Source organism: Cnephaeus nilssonii, assembly GCF_951640355.1.
Source record: "Cnephaeus nilssonii genome assembly, chromosome: 9".
NCBI lineage: Eukaryota > Metazoa > Chordata > Mammalia > Chiroptera > Vespertilionidae > Cnephaeus > Cnephaeus nilssonii.
This window is the reverse complement of record NC_137080.1, coordinates 75,415,725-75,436,521: the sequence shown is the minus strand read 5'-3', so window position 1 is coordinate 75,436,521 and position 20,797 is coordinate 75,415,725. Positions and strand designations below refer to the sequence as shown.

Sequence of the window (20,797 nt, the reverse complement as noted above, 5' to 3'; positions counted from 1 at the left end):
GTGATGTGGCAGAATGCATGGGAGAATGATCAGCCAGCACTCTGAGGGAGGAAAGTTTAACCTTTATTTCGCAGATCTGCTAGTCCAGGGGAATTCTGGATCCAAAGCCTGAACTGAACTGGTGGGGAGGCTCTGACCTATATATCTCCTCCTGTGGCGGGCCCTTGAGGGTCCCCGCAGCTCCGCCCAAGTCAGTTTTGGTGGGACTTTGGGGTCATGCTCCGCAGCTCCGCCCAAGTCAGTCTGAGTGGGGAAGTAAGACTACAGTTTTAACCAGATACTGAACTAGGTTGCAAGCCCTCCCATTTTCCTTTTCATGTGTACTGTTTTTTACAAAGTTGTATGTGGGAATGTAGAAGGGATAAAAATACAATATGTGAAAGTGCTCATCTTGCATTGCAAGATAATAATATTTTTGTATTTCCTTTTTTACTTTGAGAATATTAAATTAGGTAGTATTTAAATATTTGGCATATTTACTATTATTGTAATAACAGATGTAATGGTTTTCTGGTGCATAAATATTTCTTACCAAAAAAATAAAAAGTGGTTCCCTCTTTTATCTCCTCCATGAACAGAAATAAATCTATCCAGACTTTGTAGTTGTCAATAGACAGGGTTGTAGATTGTTTTTGGCATCACCTATTATCTCCTTGGTCTCTGGTACAATCCCCAGCCTACATTTTGAATTCAAGTTCACACTGATGTGTACAGCTGCTAGCTCCATAACCATGATATATTGACTGTTTCACTCAAGCTCTGCCGCACTGAGATAGGCCATGATGCCAAGTGCCAATCAGCATTCAACATTACTGGACAAATATTCCTATTCCACAGTAAATTATTACACTCTTATTAGAACAAGTATGTTGCCCCAAATATTAAGCTTCACTCTCTCCTCTCAGGTACTGTTTTGGTGTTTTCTGGGAGTTATTGGAAAGCTGAGAAACAGAGGTATAAAAAATGTGGTTGAAAACCAAGAAATGAAGTAGGCATAAGACAAAGCTTGCAGGGACTTGTTAGTTACAGTTTGGGCTTTGAACCTCATCCCAAGTTTTAGGGAAGTTATTTTCAAGGAATTTCAGCAGAAAAATTACCTATTTTGCATTTTTTTAAAAAGATCACTTTATGTGATCCTTGGAGAATGAAATCATGGAGATGAAAGTGGAAGGGGAAGAACAATTAGGAAAGTAATGTGGAAGGTCCTAATAAAAAAAAAAAATAATGGTAGCTGAGACTAGGTTGGAAGTTTTGAATATGAATAAACAAACATGTATATGTTTTTTAGTAGAATTGATAGGACTTGGTAATTTGTTGGAAGGGATAGTGATTGGAGAGGGAGGTGTCAAGGGTAGGTTCCATGTATCTTTTCTGAGTAACACATTGCACAGGTATCAAGGGTAGGTCCTAAATATCTTTTCTGAGTAACACATTGCACAGATGTGCTAAATAACACATTGTACAGTTTGAGAACAATGGAAGAGATGCAGATGGAGGTAGAAGGGAAAGCAAGAGTTTAATCTAGATATATTGAGTTTGAGATTTCTGGAGACTTCCCAATGGAAATGTCAAATATGTATGTATACATATATCCTATATAATAATCCTATATAATAAAGAGGTAATATGCAAATTGACCATCACTCCAACACACAAGATGGCCACCCCCATGTGGATACAAGATGGCAGCCACAAGATGGCCAGCAGGGGAGGGCAGTTGTGGGCAATCAGGCCTGCAGGGGAGGGCAGTTGGGGGAGACAAGGCCTGCAGGGGAGGGCAGTTGGGAGGGAAAAGCCTGCAGGGGAGGGCAGTTGCTGGGGATCAGGCCTGCAGGGGAGGGCAGTTGGGGGGGGACCAGGCTTGCAGGGGAGGGCAGCTGTGGGGAACCAGGCCTACAGGGGAGGGCATTTGGGAGGGGCACCAGGCCTGTAGGGGAGGACAGTTAGGGGTGACTAGGCCAGCAGGGGAGCAGTTAGTCATCAAGCAGGCTGGCAGGAGAGTGGTTTGGAGGTGATCAGGCTGACAGGCAGAAGTGGTTAGGGGCAATCAGTTAGGCAGGTGAGCAGTTGGGAGCCAGCAGTCCTGGATTGTGAGAAGAATGTCCAACTGCCCCATGGAATTGGGCCTAAATGGGTAATCAGACATCCCTTGAGGGGACCAGATTGGAGAGGGTGCAGGCTGGGCTGAGGGACATACACATCCCCCCCCCCCCATGCATGTGCACCGGGCCTCTAGTATAATTATAACTGTATGTATATACACATTTATGGAGTGAAACCATAGAATTTTGTAAGTTCAAGGAGAAACCACTGAAAATGATTATCACTTAGATCAGTGGTTCTCAACCTTTCTAACGCTGTGACCCTTTAATACAGTTCCTCATGTTGTGGTGACCCCCAACCATAAAGTTATTTTCGTTGCTACTTCATAACTGTAATGTTGCTACTGTTAATGAATCGTAATGTGTTTTCTGATGGTCTTAGGCTCTACAGCAGCGGTTCTCAACCTGTGGGTCGCGGCATTAGAAACGTTGAGAACCACTGACTTATATGATGGCTAAAGCCATGTGAGTAGATAGGAAGATTACAGACTGAAACCTGAAGAACCCCAACATTTAAAGATCAAATATGAAGGAAAGGATAGTAAAGGGAACAAAAACTGGTGAGAGAGGGAGAACCAGGCTTGGTGTCACACAGACCTGGAAGAGAGAGGGTTCCAAGAAGTGGTAATGGTTAGTGTGAAATGTTGCTTAGAGGTCATATAAAACATATATCCAAGTCTGAAAAAGAAAGACTAATAGGAAGTTGTTTCTTCTTGCTTAATATTTGTATTTGTATTTGTTATTATAATTGTAGATGCAAATTACTTTAGAATATTCTTTTATCTCCATCTTAAGTCCTGTTGAATTTTATTTCTCTTATGTGAGTTTACTTGCCATTCATATATTTTCATATTGTGTATGTATTAAATTTCATGAAAATATTTCTAAATCATTACCATTATATGAAGGCTAAGAGAATCCTTTGGCTAATATATTGAACTAGCGGCCCAGTGAATGGGATTTGTGCCTGGTGGGGAGCATGGCCTGCTAGGATCTGCCCACTGTGGGAGCAGCGGCTCATCCCCATCAGCCAAACAGCTGTGGACTCGCCCTCTGAGTAACTGCTTACCCCAGTCAACTGAGTAGTGTTCCCTGGGAGCGCACTGACCACCAGGGGGCAGCTCCTGCATTGAGCATCTGCCCCTTAGTTGTCAGTGCACATCATAGCGACTGGTTGACCGGTCATTCTGGTCACTCTCCCCATTTGATCACTGGGTTTTTATTATATAGGATGACTTCTAAAAATATTTGAACCTTAATTAGAAAGTGAACAATGCAATTATTCAGCTGACATAGATGCTCCCCAAATTTACTCTCAACTCAAACTTTCAACAAATTTTATTGAGCAATGATCATATGCTATGCACCTTGTTAGGTGCTGGAATTACTGAGATGAATAACATGGAGATTCTTTACAAATAAAATAAAACAGGAGTCACTGGTTTACAAAGCCATTAATCAGTCATCCAGATAAGCCACTGGGAGGTTCTACAGACCTTTGGGATCCTTTGACCTGAACTCACTGACAGAGAGTGGAGGTGGAGAGGAACCTGGGACAGTGAAACTGATAAATGGCTTTTATTTTTCTTGTATTCTCAGTGCTGATTGAATTGTGTTTCCTTCTCTGTCAGCACTGAATCATATTGACAGGACACTTTGTGCTCCATTTGTCTTCTCTTGTTTGACATTGGTCTTTCATTGATTTGTCATCTCAAACACTGACCAGGTCCATTCTACCCTGTAATTGCCATTCATACAAAACAGAGCAACAATGGAAAAAAAGAAAAGCTTTATTTTTCTTTAGGTGAAGGCCTGGTGCACATGTTGTTTTAAAAAGAATTCTTAGAAAGTCTTGACATTCATGAAAACGTGGCTTATAAACATGCTTATATCATATATAAAACATGTACATATGTGTACGCACACAAAGGACTCTAAAATTGTTTTGCTTCTAGACAGTGCAGGATTCATCTTGGTTTGGAGATAATGCTATGTTGCATAAAGAACATGAGTTTTGGAGTCAACCTCAAGTTCAAATGCTAGTTCTGTCCTTCTCCTTCTGTGATCGCAGGAAGGGTATTTAATCTCTCTCATCTCAGTTTTCTCATTTATTAAAGTGGGATAATAGTTTCCTCACGGTCTTGTGAGGATAAAAGGAAACAGTGTATCTGCCACCTAGTAGGCTATTTGCTTTACACTTTTTTTTAATTTTATAAAAATTCATACTTAACATTTTTTATTAATCTGAATCTGCTTTCAGAATTATTTTTAAGTATAATTTAGAGCTGATTCTAATTATGTCATTAATGAGTCCTATCTATGATATAATATATGTATTATTCCAATTCATTGTTATTTATTTTTTTCATTCAACTTACTCTGGGAACACGAGTAGATGAGTAAGGATAAGAAGAAAAGGAGAAATGTGATTGTAGGAGGAAATTATTAATTTCTTTGGTAAATGTGATAAAATTTTCATGAAATTAGATAATGATTCTACTTTTACCAAGAAAGCTACATAAGTCATAGTAGTTTGGTCTTTTACTCTATCCCATTGTGTGAAATCAATGGGGTTAGAAATAACAATTTCCTAGTTGGTAAACACCAAGGAAAGATGTGATACATGAACAAATAGTCCAATTGAAGACAATGAGTATAGACAAATCCCTTAGATTTATAGAGAGAGGGAGCAATGGGTTATAGTAAGGCTGAGAACTGAGAAAGTATACTTTTATTGAGAAAGTATATTTTACCTCTTGCTGAGATGAGTTATAATGTCTATGTATATTTCATATTTTGGGGACCTGTGTGATGAAGTTTTATTAGCTCCTGGTACAGTGCTACCTTCCAAATTAGTTTAATAAATTATTTTTGGAGGTTTTATGTTATAATCTAATAGCTTCTATGGTACATGTTGCTCTCAAAATGCCAAATATGGTAGAATTGACATGGAGATCAGATAAAATGTATGTTTGTGACTTTCCAGAGATGTGTGATTGGGGAAGGGACCATCAGGAGTAGGAATTATAGTGGCTTCTGACTTCATTCTGTCAACTGGAGTGTGACAAGACAGCGTGCTTTCAGGGTAATCACTGTACGTTTTTAAAAACATATGATACAAGCTTACCATTTCTGAATCTTGCATCAGGATATTATCCTGTACTCCAGAAATATGATATATATGACAATTCTGATGAATGAACGAACTGGGAAATTTTAAAAGGCATGTGTGGTTATGGCTATTTATAATGTCTTCTCTGAACAAAAACATGTAGAATGTTACTGACTACTTCAATAAGATCAAAGAGAAGGTCAGGTCAAGTTTATATTGCAATAAAAAGAGAAAGGTTGCAAGAAAACAAATTTTGCAGATGATGGATCAGTACTATTTGTGATATTGATGCATTTAATATTATTCTTGCTAATCCCATTATTGTAATAATTATATTCGTTATTTTACAAATGAGATGGTTGGATGAATGCAACCCTAGTTGGAATATTGCTATAATGACCAAACTGTTCTTCCTGCCTCCAACCGCACACGTTTCCATTTTAGTTCCTCTTGTTAACCATTACCAGATTAATTTTTCTATGGCTGCCTACCTTTCTACTCCTTCCAAACCTTTCATGATTTCTCTATGAATGCACAGAGACTCCTGGCATTATTTCTTCCTCTCCTCTCAGGTATATCCTCATTTCCTCTTGGCATGACTACAAATCATTCAAGGCCCACCATGCCTCCCCATGTCTGCCTCCTCCTCGTCTCACTTTTTATCACTTTTGCTATTAGTTGCTCCTTAGACACTAGTGACAATTTATCCACTTATCATATAATTTTGAAATGTTACTTAGCCTCTTTTAGCCTCAATTGTCTTATTTATGAAGCAAAGAAATTGGATAAGAGTTAGATTAATTTTGGGAACCATATGGTCTTGGCTGTTCAGCTCTGCCACTAGAAGACATAGGTGATGCAGAAATGAATGAGCTTGACTGTTCTATAAAACTTAATTTACAAAAACAGGCAGTGGGCCAAATTTGTCCTGTGAGTCATAGTTGGCCAACCCCGGGAGTATACTATAATCTCTTAGTCTCCTTCCAATGCTAATATTTTATGAGATGATAAAAAGCCATTTCTATTTCTAACATCGAAGGACTAAAGGTTTTCCTCAAAGTATAGCCTCATAGATATTACCCCATTAATTGTCATTGATGATAATGACTGGTTTTGGCCTTTCACTCTTTCCCCTGTACATTTCCCATGGTTGTGGAAAGTATATTCTGTCAATATAGTAAATGCAGTTCAACAGCATATCATTTTGACTGGAGCATAAACTGGGCACAACCTTGTTATCAATTTCAACCATACTTTATTTATTGGTCAAATTACATGGGATATTATACTTATAATATATATGCTTCCTGAATTTTATGATACAGTAGGATTAGTGATATGTCAGCAACTCAATTAATATCATTGATTGGATGACTAATTAATATTAGGAGTACACAATTACCTCTGACATTGTCACACAAAAATTATCTTTTGGAAATCTCCCTCTGCTTCTCCAAACTTTGATAAAATTTGTAGTTCCTATGCAGAACATATCAATAAGAGTACCTGATCTTAGTCCTGGCCAGTGTGGCTCAGTTGGTTGGGTATCAATCTGTGCACATGTTTCTCTTTCTTTCTTCCTCTCCCTTCCTCTCTCTCTAAAAATCAATTTAAAAAATCTTTTTTAAAAATATGAAATGGAAGGGGAGAATGCTCTCATTTTATGGTGCTTTCCTAGGCAGTCTATTTTCATTCACCTTTGATCTACTATTAATTCACACATTCTGATAGTTCTTAATTATATTCAATATCACCACACTCACTAGGTGTGAGTATCTATTTTTTTAATGAAGTTACTAAGTGTCCCTGATAGAACATTCATAAAGCAACAACAACCTGCATATCTTTGCCTCACTGTGACTGCAGTTATTTTTCAAATTATTTTGTATAAAGAGAGCTGAAAATCTATCTGCCATCACCTTTGAACACAAAATCCTATACCCAGAGTAGTCATATCATTGTTATTGACTGGAGGCTTATCTGGTGATTTCTTTATGCGTGTATCCTATCTGACTTTCATTTCCTTCATAAGAAAGTTTGGAGTTCTGCATCAGACTTTCTTATGCATTTGTACTTTGTTTTCCTTCGAAATTTCCTGTTCCAGTAGGCTGTACTACATACATTTTTTAGAAACTTTGTTTTTATCTGTCTGGATCTATATTCACTAAAAGAGAATTGGTCTGCCCAGAAAACAGGAGTTAGAATTCCTATTGTCAAGTCTATGGGGCACATGCGGGGACCTTAGAAGCAGTAAAATCATCAGAAGCATTGCAGCATTTTTAGTCCAGTCGATTCTGCTACAGTGCAATACACCTACCATCAATATAAACTAAAAATGATATTGTTCTTATAGCTCCAGATTCTTAGCTGGATGTGAGACCTGCTTTAAGGAACTTGATTCCTAAGCCCCTGGGATCTTGACACATTAGTTAGGAAATAATCACTCTCATCGCAGAAGACTTCCTCGCTGTGCAGATAGGCTCTTCCACAATTTCTTTTAATAATCAGCTTTCCTTGGTTCCTACAGTGTTTTAACTGTCAGAAACCCTGAAAAGCCATGAATTTAAAGGTCAATATGCAGAACCGCTATCAGTAGAGACAACTCAAGGAAGATGAAGCCCCTCTGTTATTACAGTCTTTGGTGATGATAAATCAACTTGATCGTCAGGAACACATCTCTGTGCAGTGTGAAGTGCACCTCAAGTAATGCCACATTTGATATGGCTACTCATTCAACCTTGAAATCCCGGAGTTAACCTTGACTCTTTCTTCTCCCTTTTTGTAGGTATAAATTGGCCCAGAAATTCTATTACCTTTACCTCCAAAGTAGATCTCAAACCTGTGCCCTCCTGTTCATGCCCACTGTGAGTGTACTTCAATGCCCTTGCTCAGCAAATATCTAATTAGGGTTGACTATGCGATAGGCTCAATTCTAGGTGTTGGAGATACAGCTGTTAAAAGAATAAGCAATATTTGCTCTGTGTGTCTTACATTCTTACTCAGGATTTCATTATTTCTTGCTTTAACTCTAGCATTCATCTCATGTCTTCAGCCTCCTGCCCCTGGAATCTATCCATCACAGGAACACCAAAGTTGTCTCTCTGAAGGAAAAACTGTGGATTATGTCACATCCTGCATTCAAATGTCTCTCACCAGCTTTGTGAATGCCAAGCTTGCTGGCCTTGTACACTCTTGACAGCCAAATCTGCTTTCCCCACTTGATTTCCTGTCTCCCATCGCTGTCTTCCAGTCACACTGGACCAAGGGCTGCTCTTAGATAAGGCAGAGATAAGCTTTTCATGGCTCTCTTTTGACTTTACACTAATTTATTGTGCCTAACATTCCATACTCCCATTTTTAGCTGAAGAATTTCAACTCAGTTCTGTGAAGGAAGTTGTCTTTGCCTTCCACAGACAATTCCTTCATCTGTAACCCATAGAAATATTTAAAACGCGTTTTTATAAAAGTAGCAATTAAAGAATTCAAATTATTTTATACTTCGTTTTTCATTTCCCAACATCACTCGCATTAGATTGTCAGCCTCTTGAAGACAAAGGATATATCTTCTTTATCCTAAACAGTAGTTTACTGAATAAAATCAGAAATAAATGAAGCACACAAGAGATTCTGTGCTCTCCCTTAAAAAGAAATATTAATGGGAGTATGAATATTACTTTAAGAAAGGTTTACCTTAATTTTCTCTTTTTACCATGTCAAATATGATAATCACTGGATATATTGACCTCATTGGGAAAATCAATACCAAGGGAGGAAAAAATTATCACTTAAAATCTTATGCAAAGTAGTTATTTGGTTCCAATAATTTTACTATTTAGACATAGTTTAAAATAGGGTTTTAAGAAATCTAGTATTGTTTATCATGGTGATCTGAAAAGAACAACATTCTTTTAAAATGGAACATGGACAAAAATATTCATAACCTGTTTGGTGATTATCAGAAGGAAAGATGGGTAGGGGAGGAAAAAAAAGGGTTAAGGGGGGATAAATGGTGATGGAAGGAGACTTGAATTGGGATGATGAACACACAATATAATATACAGATTATATATTATAGAATTGTACACCTGAAACCTATATAACTTCATTAACCAATGTCATCCCAATAAATTCAATAAAATTTTAAAAAATATTCATAATCTTAGCAATACAAAATCTTACCTTATGTTTTAATGAGTTTTCATGCTGTATTCTACAGAATTTATGGTTTCTCCACTAAGACCTTTCATATTATGCAAAAAAAAGTGTTTCTAGAACTATCTAAAAGTGAGCATATAAAATGAATACAGAAGGAAGAGATTAAATGATCATGTGCTTGAAGTGAGAGTAAACCAATGTAGGGAATCACCAGTTCTCAGGCATCCTTGGGAAATATGTTACATGAGCTAAGACTTGCCCAGATGTTTTAAAAATATTGGCATTTATCTGGATGTCACCAAATTTTAAGAGAAAATAAGCATTAAAAGATCTTAACAAATAATTAAAACAATTTAATGAGGTAGAAAAATATTCAAAAGAACAGTATAAACTTCACATGAAGTACAGTCACTTGAAGCAAAAAAAAGGCACTCTTAAGATCTCTCAAGCTCATGAACCTATTGTACAACTTGCTTTAGAGTAGCAAGTTTAAAGAAGCAGTCTGAGAAGAGTAAGATTAAGGTTTTGGTCTGTCTAAATAAATGCTAGTCTTATAAGGAAGAGATATAGTGGAGGAAAGAAGAGCATAAATAGTGTTGTTTAGAGAAAATATGAATGTATTTTATGTTAGGTAACTAGTAGCCAACGCATCTAAAAGCAAGTTTGATTGAGTGGTAAACTTCTGAAATTGTTTTGATAGCCATGATAAATAAGAGAGTAAAAATGAGTGACTTGAAGTTTCAGATATGATCTACTCCTTAAAGTACATAATGTCCTTTAAAGATTTGGAGGCACATATAGGACTGGTAATTTTTATCAATGATGATGGCATTTTAGAAAAATGAAAAGGATGTAAATGCAATTGCAAAACTACAAAAATGATTTTGGAAATTGAACTAGTTTAAACTTACCCATTACACTGCCCAGATATTTGAAACCTTCAAGTGTCCCCTTTTGTGCAGCAGAGAACTAAAAGAGAGATGACAATCAGTGTAATTGCACTCTTAGCCTCTGTCAGGAACAAGAGAAAGAAAAAATTGTTCTTTAGTGTTTTCCTATCCCAAATCACCTTTATCCTTTCATTCTCATGTCAAAGGAACCAAATACATTAATATATTTTCCTAAATGCCTCAAGATCTCTACCATAAGCCTGTCATCTTTAAAGTGCCATGGCCCCATTATTCTATTCTGTACCCTACAAAAAATAACTTTCTGCAAACTGACATGGTAAAAATATTTGAACAACAAATGTGTGTCTCTTCCAGGAATGTTTGTTATGTTATGGCATGCCATGATTTAGCTTGAAGGAGCTCTGATGTTGAGATCTGAGTTATTAGGAATGGATTGATGGGGTGATATGTGGGTAGAACTGTGTTCTCACAACCCATTAAGTCCCATGAAAGTCGTAGTCAATATGCTTTCTCAACAAGAAACTGATGCTGTTCAGGACACATTGCAGTTGGGGAATCTATAAGAAAAGCAGCTTATTAAAAAGAGCATGGGATTTGAGGTCCTGGTTCAACATTTCTCACTCTAAGATCTTGGACAAGTCTTGTTATTTTATTAGTAAATAGAACATATTAGTAACATTTGCCTCACTGGTTTTAGTCAAGAGAAAAAAAATGAGATATTGTAGGTTTGAGTTCTTTATGAACTGTTACACTGAAAATGGGCCAGTACTGAGAATATAGAATTTTATTTCCATACTAGGGGCCCGGTGCACAAAATTCGTGCCCTGGGGGAGGGGGGTCCCTCAGCCCAGCCTGCCCCGCTCTCACAGACTGGGAGGCCTCAGGGGATGGGAGCGGGCCTAAGCCACAGTCTGGCCTCCCTCTGCAGGAAGCGACCAGGTTGATCAGGGGAAGGCACCAGCCCCATTACCCTGCTGCTGCAGCCACTGCCAGCCACTGCAGCCGCCAAGGTGTTTTCAACAACAGGACTCTAGTCCCTTCACCATGAAAAAATGACAACTTTGTTTAGGCATTTTCAAGATGTGTCTTTCATAGTATATGCCATTTCTTTCTTTCTTTTTTATTTTTTATCCTCACCTGAGGATATGTTTCCATTGATTTTTAGAGAGTGTGGAAGAGAGAGGGAAAGACAGAGAGAAACATCAATGAGAGAGGGACACTTTGATTGGTTGCCTCCTGCATGAGCCCTGACCTGGGCCCCAGCTGAGGAGAAGTCTGCAACCTAGGTACATGCCCTTGATCAGAATCAAAACCGGACCCTGCGGTCAGCAGGCCAAGGACTTATCCACTGAGCCAAACTGGCTAGGGCAGGATATGACATTTCTTAGCCCTCCAGCAGTGGACCTTCGTTTTTTCCTCCAGGAGTGTGGTGGAAAAACCCTAGATCACCTTTTTGGATTCTTATTACCCAAGTTACTAAGAATATTACCAGTGGCATACAGGGAGCTTGCCAATGAGCGGTCAGAAAAGGTGTTTCCTCTGTAGCTCACGTGCAGAGGCAGGACTACTGGCAAGCCGAGACTGGCACACCCCCATCTCTGGGCCTGCTCAAGCCTCCGCTGTGGCTTGGGCAGGGCCCCCCCAGCTCTGCTTAAGCCTCTGCCGTGGCTTGGGCAGGGCCCCCCAGCTCCGGTCAGGCCCTGCTCAAGCCTCCACTGTGGCTCGGGCAGGGCCCCCCCAGCTCCGCTCTGGCCCTGCTCAAGCCTCTGCCACCATGCCCCCGGCCGCTCTGCACCAAGGCCTGTAGGCCAGGAGTGGCCAAGGCATTCTGGGACCCCGGCCGCTCAGGGCCTACACACGGGCCTATAGGCTCTGAGCGGCCTGGGTCCTGAGGATGTTCCCGGGACCCAGGCCGCTGGACGCCTGTGTATGCAAATTTACCAGAATCTTTGGTGGGTTAATTTGCATACTCACTCCTGATTGGCTGGTGGGCATCGTGGAGGTATGGTCAATTTGTATCTTTCTCTTTTATTAGTGTAGATATACACATGTATAGAGAAACTCCAAATTAGATGTATAAAATACTATATACATATGAATACTTTTACATAAATTCTTTTATTTATAACAATGATCCATATTTACATTGTTTTTATCATGAGTCTTGGAGATTTATAATTTATGCTGTTATGAAGAGTTTCAGAGGGCTAGATATAAAGGATGAATCTTTAAATACATTAAAACCTCTGTGAAATTATAGAGCATTTGTCTTTCTCTGTATGGCTTATTTCACTAGCATAATACTGTTTAGATTTATCCATGTTGTCACAAATGGTGAGCTTTTTCTACAGCTGAATAATATTTATTGTATATATGCACCACATATTCTTTATCCATTTATCTACCAAATTTCTGTTTTAAATCTGAAATTAACATACTATTTTATGCCAACTGTACTTTAATAAAAATTAATAAATAAAATAGAAACAAAAAATAAACCTCCATAACCCAGTTGTCCTAAAACTTATCTCCTTTAGTCAGTGAGTTTCATTTCAAACCTTTGGATATAGATGAACATATTCTGAGTATGTAAATAATGATATAGTAAAAACGAAAACTATACAAGCATATTTCTCTATAACAATATTATTATTATTATTATTATTATTATTATTACCATTATTATTATTATTATTATTTGTAGATGGGGCACACTGAGAGGAGCCCAGGGGCGGAAAGAAAAATTTTGGGTATGTAACTCTACTTGAATTTCTACTGTGAAGTGAACATTTTAGAATCATCTGTGTCTCTATCCCCTGCTTTGTATTATTTTATCACATCTTAAGTCACCAAACTATTGTTTGTAATACTGGTATTTTCTCCAATGCAAAACTCATTGCAATAATTAATGTTATAGTTATAGTTTTCCTAAATGACTATTATTTCAAATTGTAAAAATCTTTTTTTTTTTCAAAATGAGAATTAGATTTTTTTTTTCCTATTATCATCTATATTAAACTTAAAGTAATGGTTAGACTTCTCTCATATATGTCAATCAACTTTGTATTCTTACAGAATTTTTGCTATGGATTATGCTTTTATAACATTTGCATCAATTATTTATATATAGGGGTAAAGTGTTTTGATTTTGTTTTTGCCAATTATAACATACACAGGTTTCTTTATGGAAAAAGAGAAAATGTCTAGTCTGAAAAATAATAGAAAGTTACATATAAAAAACAGTTTAAAAATATTAAAATATATTACCTAAAATATTCAGTTGATTCCAATAAACTATGCTGAATTGTCTAAAGTCCTTATATACTTTTTGTTTTTTAGAAATAGTATAAAAGGTGATAATATTTATTTGAATTTGAATGTATACAGTAGAGGGCTTATTATAACTTATAAAACACTATATATTAGGACATGTACTTACCAGAGTGACATGTTATTTAGGGTTCTCCACAAATTACTCACAAAAATCAACCACCCAAGTATGTATCTCTATCTGTCTTGATATATGGGACCTTAAAGTAGAATGATGCATCTTTGTACATAAACTCAGCTTTCTTAGATATTATTTTTCTCATTAAAATAAAGTTTGAAGTAGCCAATTATATTAATGTTAAAGAGTTAAAATTAATATGTGAAAGATGATATGTTATTTGAATACCTATAATTAAGTTTCTGAATGAGATTTTTATTAAGTGAATTTGAATAGTTATTCAATCGCATAATAATATAGTATTTAAAGACAAAAACACGTTTTTTAATTAATTTACCTCACAACAGTTCTTAGCATATAGCTATTTGTTGAGTAAATACGTGTTGAGTAAATATGTGTTGAGTAAATATGAATATGAATGTTAAGGGCAAAGGAAAACTGTGATCCTCTTATCTTCAACCTCATCATTTCCATCCTAGAGCCCCACGGTAGTACACACACACACACACACACACACACACACACACACAATGCATACACACTCACTCACACTCATATATTCAAAACATGCACATTATCCTTTTAAACTACTTTTGTTGTTGTTACTATCAATTCTGAACTTACTACTTATCAAAAATTTTTAAAGAAAAGTTTATTTCATGGGGATAAGGGCAGGATTTCCTTTTAATATGATTCTTTGGGATAAATTGTTTAACATAAGTTGTAAGAATACAAGAATCAGACTGAAAATTTATCATATTTTGTTCTATTAAAAATGCTTTGACTTTTTCTCTACTAAACTGTATATATATTTATTTTGGGCCAGAATCATATCTGCCTTATTTACCAATGTATCCAATAAACAAAGCAAAGTTACTGGTATATAGTAGGAACATAAACAATATTTGTTTAATGAGTGAATGAATAACATTAATCTATGCATTCAATCAAGTCACTGAAATTATTTACTTTTGTATAAAACTTAATATTGCTTTAATTAAATTATAAAATATTTAAGTACTGTTGAACTGTTTTGTCAAGAACTGTGAAGAGCCTGAGATGTTGTCCCACTGGTATTAAGGCACTCGGGTCAGAAGAAAAGAGTTCCTATTGGTACAACAAAATCAACAGCCAGATGTCACACCATTGGTTCCCCACCCTTGAGTCTTGCAGGTGCTGTGATAGAGCCTAAGAGCCAATGGAATTTACCTATGGAGGCAGCAGTTTACACTCCATAAATGAACGACAGAAAACAGTGGATTTTCTCCATTTATATAGAGGAGCGAGACAGGCAACCTCCTCCTTTCCTAGAAGGAGAGAAAACACACACACACACACACACACACACACACACACACATCCTTTTATTCCATTAAGATGAGCTGAAAAAAGTTCCTTGTTCTTACCCTTGCCCTTAGGAATATAAATATGTCTTTTCAAGGGCCAGATAAATACCAGATAATGTCTTCAAAAGATGGGTTTCATCCTTTTTGACAGGTAAACACCAAGGGAGATAATGTTCCAGTACGCTTGGCACCCTGGCTCTTAATTTAGGACCGTGTCTGGTCTCTAACATGTTGGCCCTCTTGGGGAGATAAGAGAAATGTTATTATCCTTTGGGATCAGATCACTTAACCAGACAAATGGCTACAGATCTAATTCTCAGGGTATGTGAAGATAAAGTATTTCTGGGAAAAGTGAAAGTAAACATCACCCATCTTTATGTCATATGTATAATTTGTATGTCAGGAGACTAAGTTTGCAGTAATTTTAAAGTGCATAAAGTGAGGATTTTATATACATTAAGTATTGGAAAATGTTTACCAAAATAAGGTTTATTAACATATCCATTACCTCATATAGTTATCATTTTTTGTGTGTATGGTGAGATGATTTAAGATAAATTCTCTTACCATCTTTCAAGTTTTCAATTCATTACTTTTAACTATAATCATGCTGTATATTAAATCCTCACAATTTATTCATCTTATAACTAGAAGTTTGTACCTTTTGACCAACATTTCCCCAACAAATTGTATAACCTAGATGAAATAGATAAGTTCCTAAAAACATACAATATACCAAGACTGAATCATGAAGAAATAGAAAATCTTAACAGAACAGTGAATTAGAAGGTTGAGTCAGCATTCCAAAGCTTCCTAATAAAGAAAAGCTCAAGTTGAAATGGTTTCACTGGTAAATTCTACCACAAATATTAAATGAATAATTAATGCCAACTCTGCTCAGATTCTTCCCCAAAAAATTGAAGAGCAGGACACACTCCAAAATTTCTTTTATGAGGCCAGTATTAACCTGATACAAGGCCAGATAAGAATACTACAAAAAAAGGAAACTATAGACCATCATCCCTGATGAACATAGATGTAAAAATTATCAGCAAAATACTAGCAAATTGACTTCAACAGTACATTGAAAGGATCATATATCATGATCAAGTTAGATTTATCTGTGAAATACAAAGATAGTTCAAATGTAAACCAATGAATGTAATACACCATACTAGTAAAACAAAAGATAAAATTCTTATGATCATTTCATTTGGTACAACAAAGCATTCGACAAAATTCAACAAACATCCTTTATGATAAAAACTAGAGGCCCGTTGCAGGAAGATTCCTGCAAGAACAGGGCTTCTGGCGGGCTTCCCTTCCGCCACAGCCACCTCTCCTGCCCCCCTGCGCTTTCCCTGCCGCCTCTCTCCCCCACCCCCCACCCCACGCTTTTCCTCCCGCTGCCACCGCCCCCCCTGCGCTTTCCCTCCCACCGCCACCACTGCTCTGCACTTTTCCTCCCACCACCGCCTGGTGCTTTTCCTTCCCTCCTGCTTTCTCTGCCCCTCACCCCACGCTTTCCCTCCTGCAGCCACCGCCCCCCCCCCCCGTGCTTTCCCTCCCGCCACCGCTGCCCCGATCTTTCCCTTCCGCTGCTGCCTTGCACTTTTCCACCGCCCGCCGCTGCCGCCGCCGCCGCGCCCCGCCTGTGCTTTCCCTCCTCCAGCCACCTTGCTTTCTGCTTTCCATCCCTCTCCCTTCTATGCTGTCTTCAGTCTTCACTCCTCCCTCCCTCAGTGTATGCAAATTAACCACCATCTTTGTTGGGTTAATTTGCATACTTGCTCTGATTGGCTGTGGGTGTAGCGAAGGTATGGTCAATTAGCATTTTTCTCTTTTATTAGTGTAGATACTCAGAAAATTGGGTATAGAAAAAAACATACCTTAACATAATAAATGCCATATGTGGCAAACCCAGAGTAAACATTGGATTCAATGATGAAAGGTTGCAAGCTTTCATGCTAAGATCAGGAACAAAACAAGGATGTCTACTCTTCTTGTCAATATAGTGCTGGAAGTCCTAACAGAGCAATCAGGCAAGGAAAAGAAATTAAAAGCATCCAAATTGGAAAGGAAGAAGTGAAGCTGTCTCTGTTTGCAAATAATATGATCTTATATATATAGAAAACCCTAAAGACTTCAATGAAATCTATTAGAACTAATAAATAAGTTCAATAAAGTTGCAGTATACAAAATAAACACAAAAATCAGTTGCTTTTCTACACATTAGGAACAAACTAACTAAAAAAGAGATACTAAAAAGTCCTATTACAATAGTATAAAAAGATACCTAGGCTCTGTGGATACTTAGATATTTTCCACAGAAATTGATAAAACAATCCTAATCTTAAATGATGAAAAGCAGTTCTTTTCTTAAAGCCGACGATTTTGATGCTGAGTAAATCTGCCCTCTCTTACGTGGTAGTACACAGTAAAAAGCTCACTGCAACGATATATGCCTTGAGAAGATCACTGTAGATCACATCCAAGAGCATTTTCCATCTTAGGCTCAGTGTAGGGTGAGTGGGAGGCAAGCGTAGAGGCTCTTGTTGTGAAATGTTTCACTTACCATCCCATGAACAATTGCAGCTATTATCTGACTGAGCTTTTCTGTTGTATTTAGTTGTGGTCAGCTGACTCCCTTCTGTGTGCCCTTTGGGCCTTCCCGTTGTTCTTTATTCACTCTGCATTGATGTGTGTTGCTTTCCTATGCACTTACCCCCTCAAGCTCTGAACCCAAGAGTCATTCTGGACCTATCCCAACTCCCTTGCTAAACCTCCTCATATTTTAAAAATAAAAATAAAAAATGAAAGAAAATTTCTAATTCCTAATGGCTTCACTTTCTGAACATCTCTCTTTCTCTTCCTATTTCCCCTGCCCCTGCTAAGCCTTCCAACTTAATTATGACAACTTTACTAGCTAGTTTCCCTTCCTCTTGTGTCTACCTTCTTAAACCCATCCATCTCATTTCCTACAAAATATTGCAAGGAAAATTCTAATCCAGCTTGCTCTCATGCTGGAAGCAACTAAAAAAACTTGACATTATCTTCACTATTATTTTCTCAGTATGGAATTCTTTACCTCACATGCCAGCCTCATAACCTACCACCTGCTTGTGTTTTATGATCTAATTTTATAACAATTTCATTGCTTAATTCCAGTTTCATGCTGCTTCATGCTTTGGTGCTTAGGCTCTTCCTTTTTCCTTTTGCCTGAATCTCCCTCCTTCTCTCTTTAGCTGGTTAATTTGTGCTCAAGCTCTAACATGCATCTCATGTGGCATGTTCCGCATGACAACTTCCCTGAACCATCCAGATCGGTGAGATGCCCCTCTGCTGACTTCTAGAGCACATCTTCATGTTTCTGCCTTAGCACTTGCCTTCCGTTGATTGCATTTCATTAGAAAATAAGCTCCCTAAACACAGCATAATGCCTAATTTATCTTTGCTCACGTGCCTAGCACTGGGCTAGGCACACAGTAGATAACTGTAGCTTGTATGTCCTCTGAGGCCACCAATTCTGGCTGTTGCCAACATAAATGTGCATGCATATTCATCTAACTGATGAATGGTATAACCATTCTATTATTATTTACAAAATATTTAGGTTTTTAATAATTACAATGTACAATAAGTCTAAAGGTATGTAAAGCTATATATGAGTTCCCTTTGTTTTTACAGGCAGGACTTAAAAATATCGAAGTGTGATACTCAGCTTTTTCATTTTTTTGTTGTTGTTGTTGTTTTTGTGCAGATTGCTGCCAATTCCTGGGGAAAGTCATGGGGAGAGAACGGCTATTTCAGGATTCTTCGAGGAGTAAATGAGTCTGACATTGAAAAGTTGATTATCGCAGCATGGGGCCAGCTGACAAGTTCAGATGAACCATAACGTATCATTAAATTTCCATAGGCCATGCATTGCAGCAACCCCTTAAATTGAAATTAAGTGGTGCGAGATTCTCTGTGACAGTGCACTCTTCATCTCTTCACCTTGTTATTGTAATCTGCCTGTTTTTCTTGTTTTATCCCAGGCTCTCTGCTTCTGCGTTCTTTACATTACCAAGCATATGAAAACAGAGGGAACAGCAGAGTGGCCACATGCCTTTCAAGTTCCCTGCTTATCTTTACTTTTCTCTCATGACCATGTTTTTTTTGACTTTGATAGTTCACGGTGTGATGGCACTTGTCCAAAAAGTTCATTGCATTTATTTGTAAACAAAATGGTTTCTCTCTTTGACCAATGAAGACTTTAGACAACAAAAGCAATGGAAATGCCAATTTATCATCTCTCCAATTTTTTTTCAGCCAAATAATGCCTTCTTAATTCAGAGCTTGTTTATGTTTAGTCAAAAGCAATGGAAATAGATTATTAATTGTTTCTCTCAATAAGCTAACATTTTGTTTCTTTTCATTTGTCTAAAACTAATTTTCAATCTGAACACAAAAGTAAAATAACTCTCCACAGCCAATAACTACTCTTTATGGTTCTATTTAATAGCACATAATGTGGAAAAGATGGTAAGTAATGGAAAACCTTAGAGGCCAACAACAGAAGTACAGTCCTGACACATAGACACCCCTATTTTTGGAAGCCAGTGCACTTTGTGTAAAGTGAATGAAAATCAGCTGCAAAACTGTGTTTGGAAAGATAACATATTTACCCCACCCCCACCCCAAACAACAACATGATGCCATGAGTCAGACAGAATAAAGGTACTTTATCACAATCCTTTCATAGTTAACTGCTTGAGATTCTAAAGTCAGCAAAGTTGGCACTAATTTGCATCTAACTTTTAATTTTCTATAGACAGAAAGCCAAAAATAATGGCCTGGAAAGGATATTATGTTTTCATAATTCACTGGCATCTTACATGGCAAACTAATAAATGAAGAAGCAAAGCTGATCAGTAAGTGAGCATGGCCGGTTGTAACCACAATGGTGGGATATGCAGGGTCTTTGTTTCTGGGTACTTTCTCATCTTAATTTTCAGCATGAGGTTTTCTATGTCATTGTGCCCTAAGATTCCCTGATTAAATAAGCCAGGTGTGCTGAACGTGGGAGGAAGCAGAGCCCATAAAGGTGGAGTGTTGCCATAACTCTTGTTTTCTCCATCAATCACTGCAGCTTTATTCACATGGTTCCTTCCTGGAAAACATACACAAGGCTGATTCACTTTGTTGAGACTGGCTGATGACCCCCCCCAGAGAGATGAGAAATGGTTTTGTTTTGTTTCAGTTTGGGTTTCTTTAGATGCAGCCCCTGAGAAAAGATTTTGAATGCAAATTGTGGGTGAAGGGAACACTGAGAAGGGAGGGGGCAGTGATACAGGGTAGTGAAGATGGACAGTAAAGATGCATTAACAACAAAGCACCACCACAGGTGACTAGTTCTAATCCCTCTGGGGACTGTTGATACATTCCTCAGGTACATGCCACAGGACAAAGAAGTTCATTGGTGGAGAGCTGTTCCTAGGGTCCATGAATTCCCTGGCTGTTCTGATCTGGCATACTGCTGGGAAAAGCAGGTTCCAGTGTCAAGAAAAAGAGCCACAGCCAAAGAAAAGCAGGGTCTGGTATTTGGATATCAGGTTGATGTCCACTGAGGTCACATGGGCAGGACACCAGCAGTGTCTCTGCTAAAGATGTTAAAACACTTTCAGAATATTCCTTAGATGCTGAAGACTGAAGAAGTAATAAATAATAATGTACTAAAATGT

The 20,797-nt window shown here is 37.7% G+C and overlaps 1 protein-coding gene across 5 annotated transcripts in view; it reads left to right on the top strand.

Annotated features, from left to right (window-relative positions):
• The window catches only part of TINAG (tubulointerstitial nephritis antigen), an 81,187-nt gene extending 61,454 nt beyond the window's left edge, over positions 1-19,733 (top strand). For 4 of the 5 annotated variants that reach the window (XM_079781076.1, XM_079781074.1, XM_079781075.1 and 1 more), the window contains 3 exons: positions 8,000-8,078; positions 12,985-13,030; positions 18,835-19,733. In XM_079781076.1, the coding sequence (XP_079637202.1) occupies positions 8,000-8,078; positions 12,985-13,030; positions 18,835-18,905 (196 nt within the window). In that variant the 3' untranslated portion in view covers positions 18,906-19,733. The remainder of the gene's footprint in view (positions 1-7,999; positions 8,079-12,984; positions 13,031-18,834) is intronic. The other variant, XM_079781073.1, reaches the window with a different exon arrangement.
• The last annotated feature ends 1,064 nt before the right edge of the window (positions 19,734-20,797 follow it).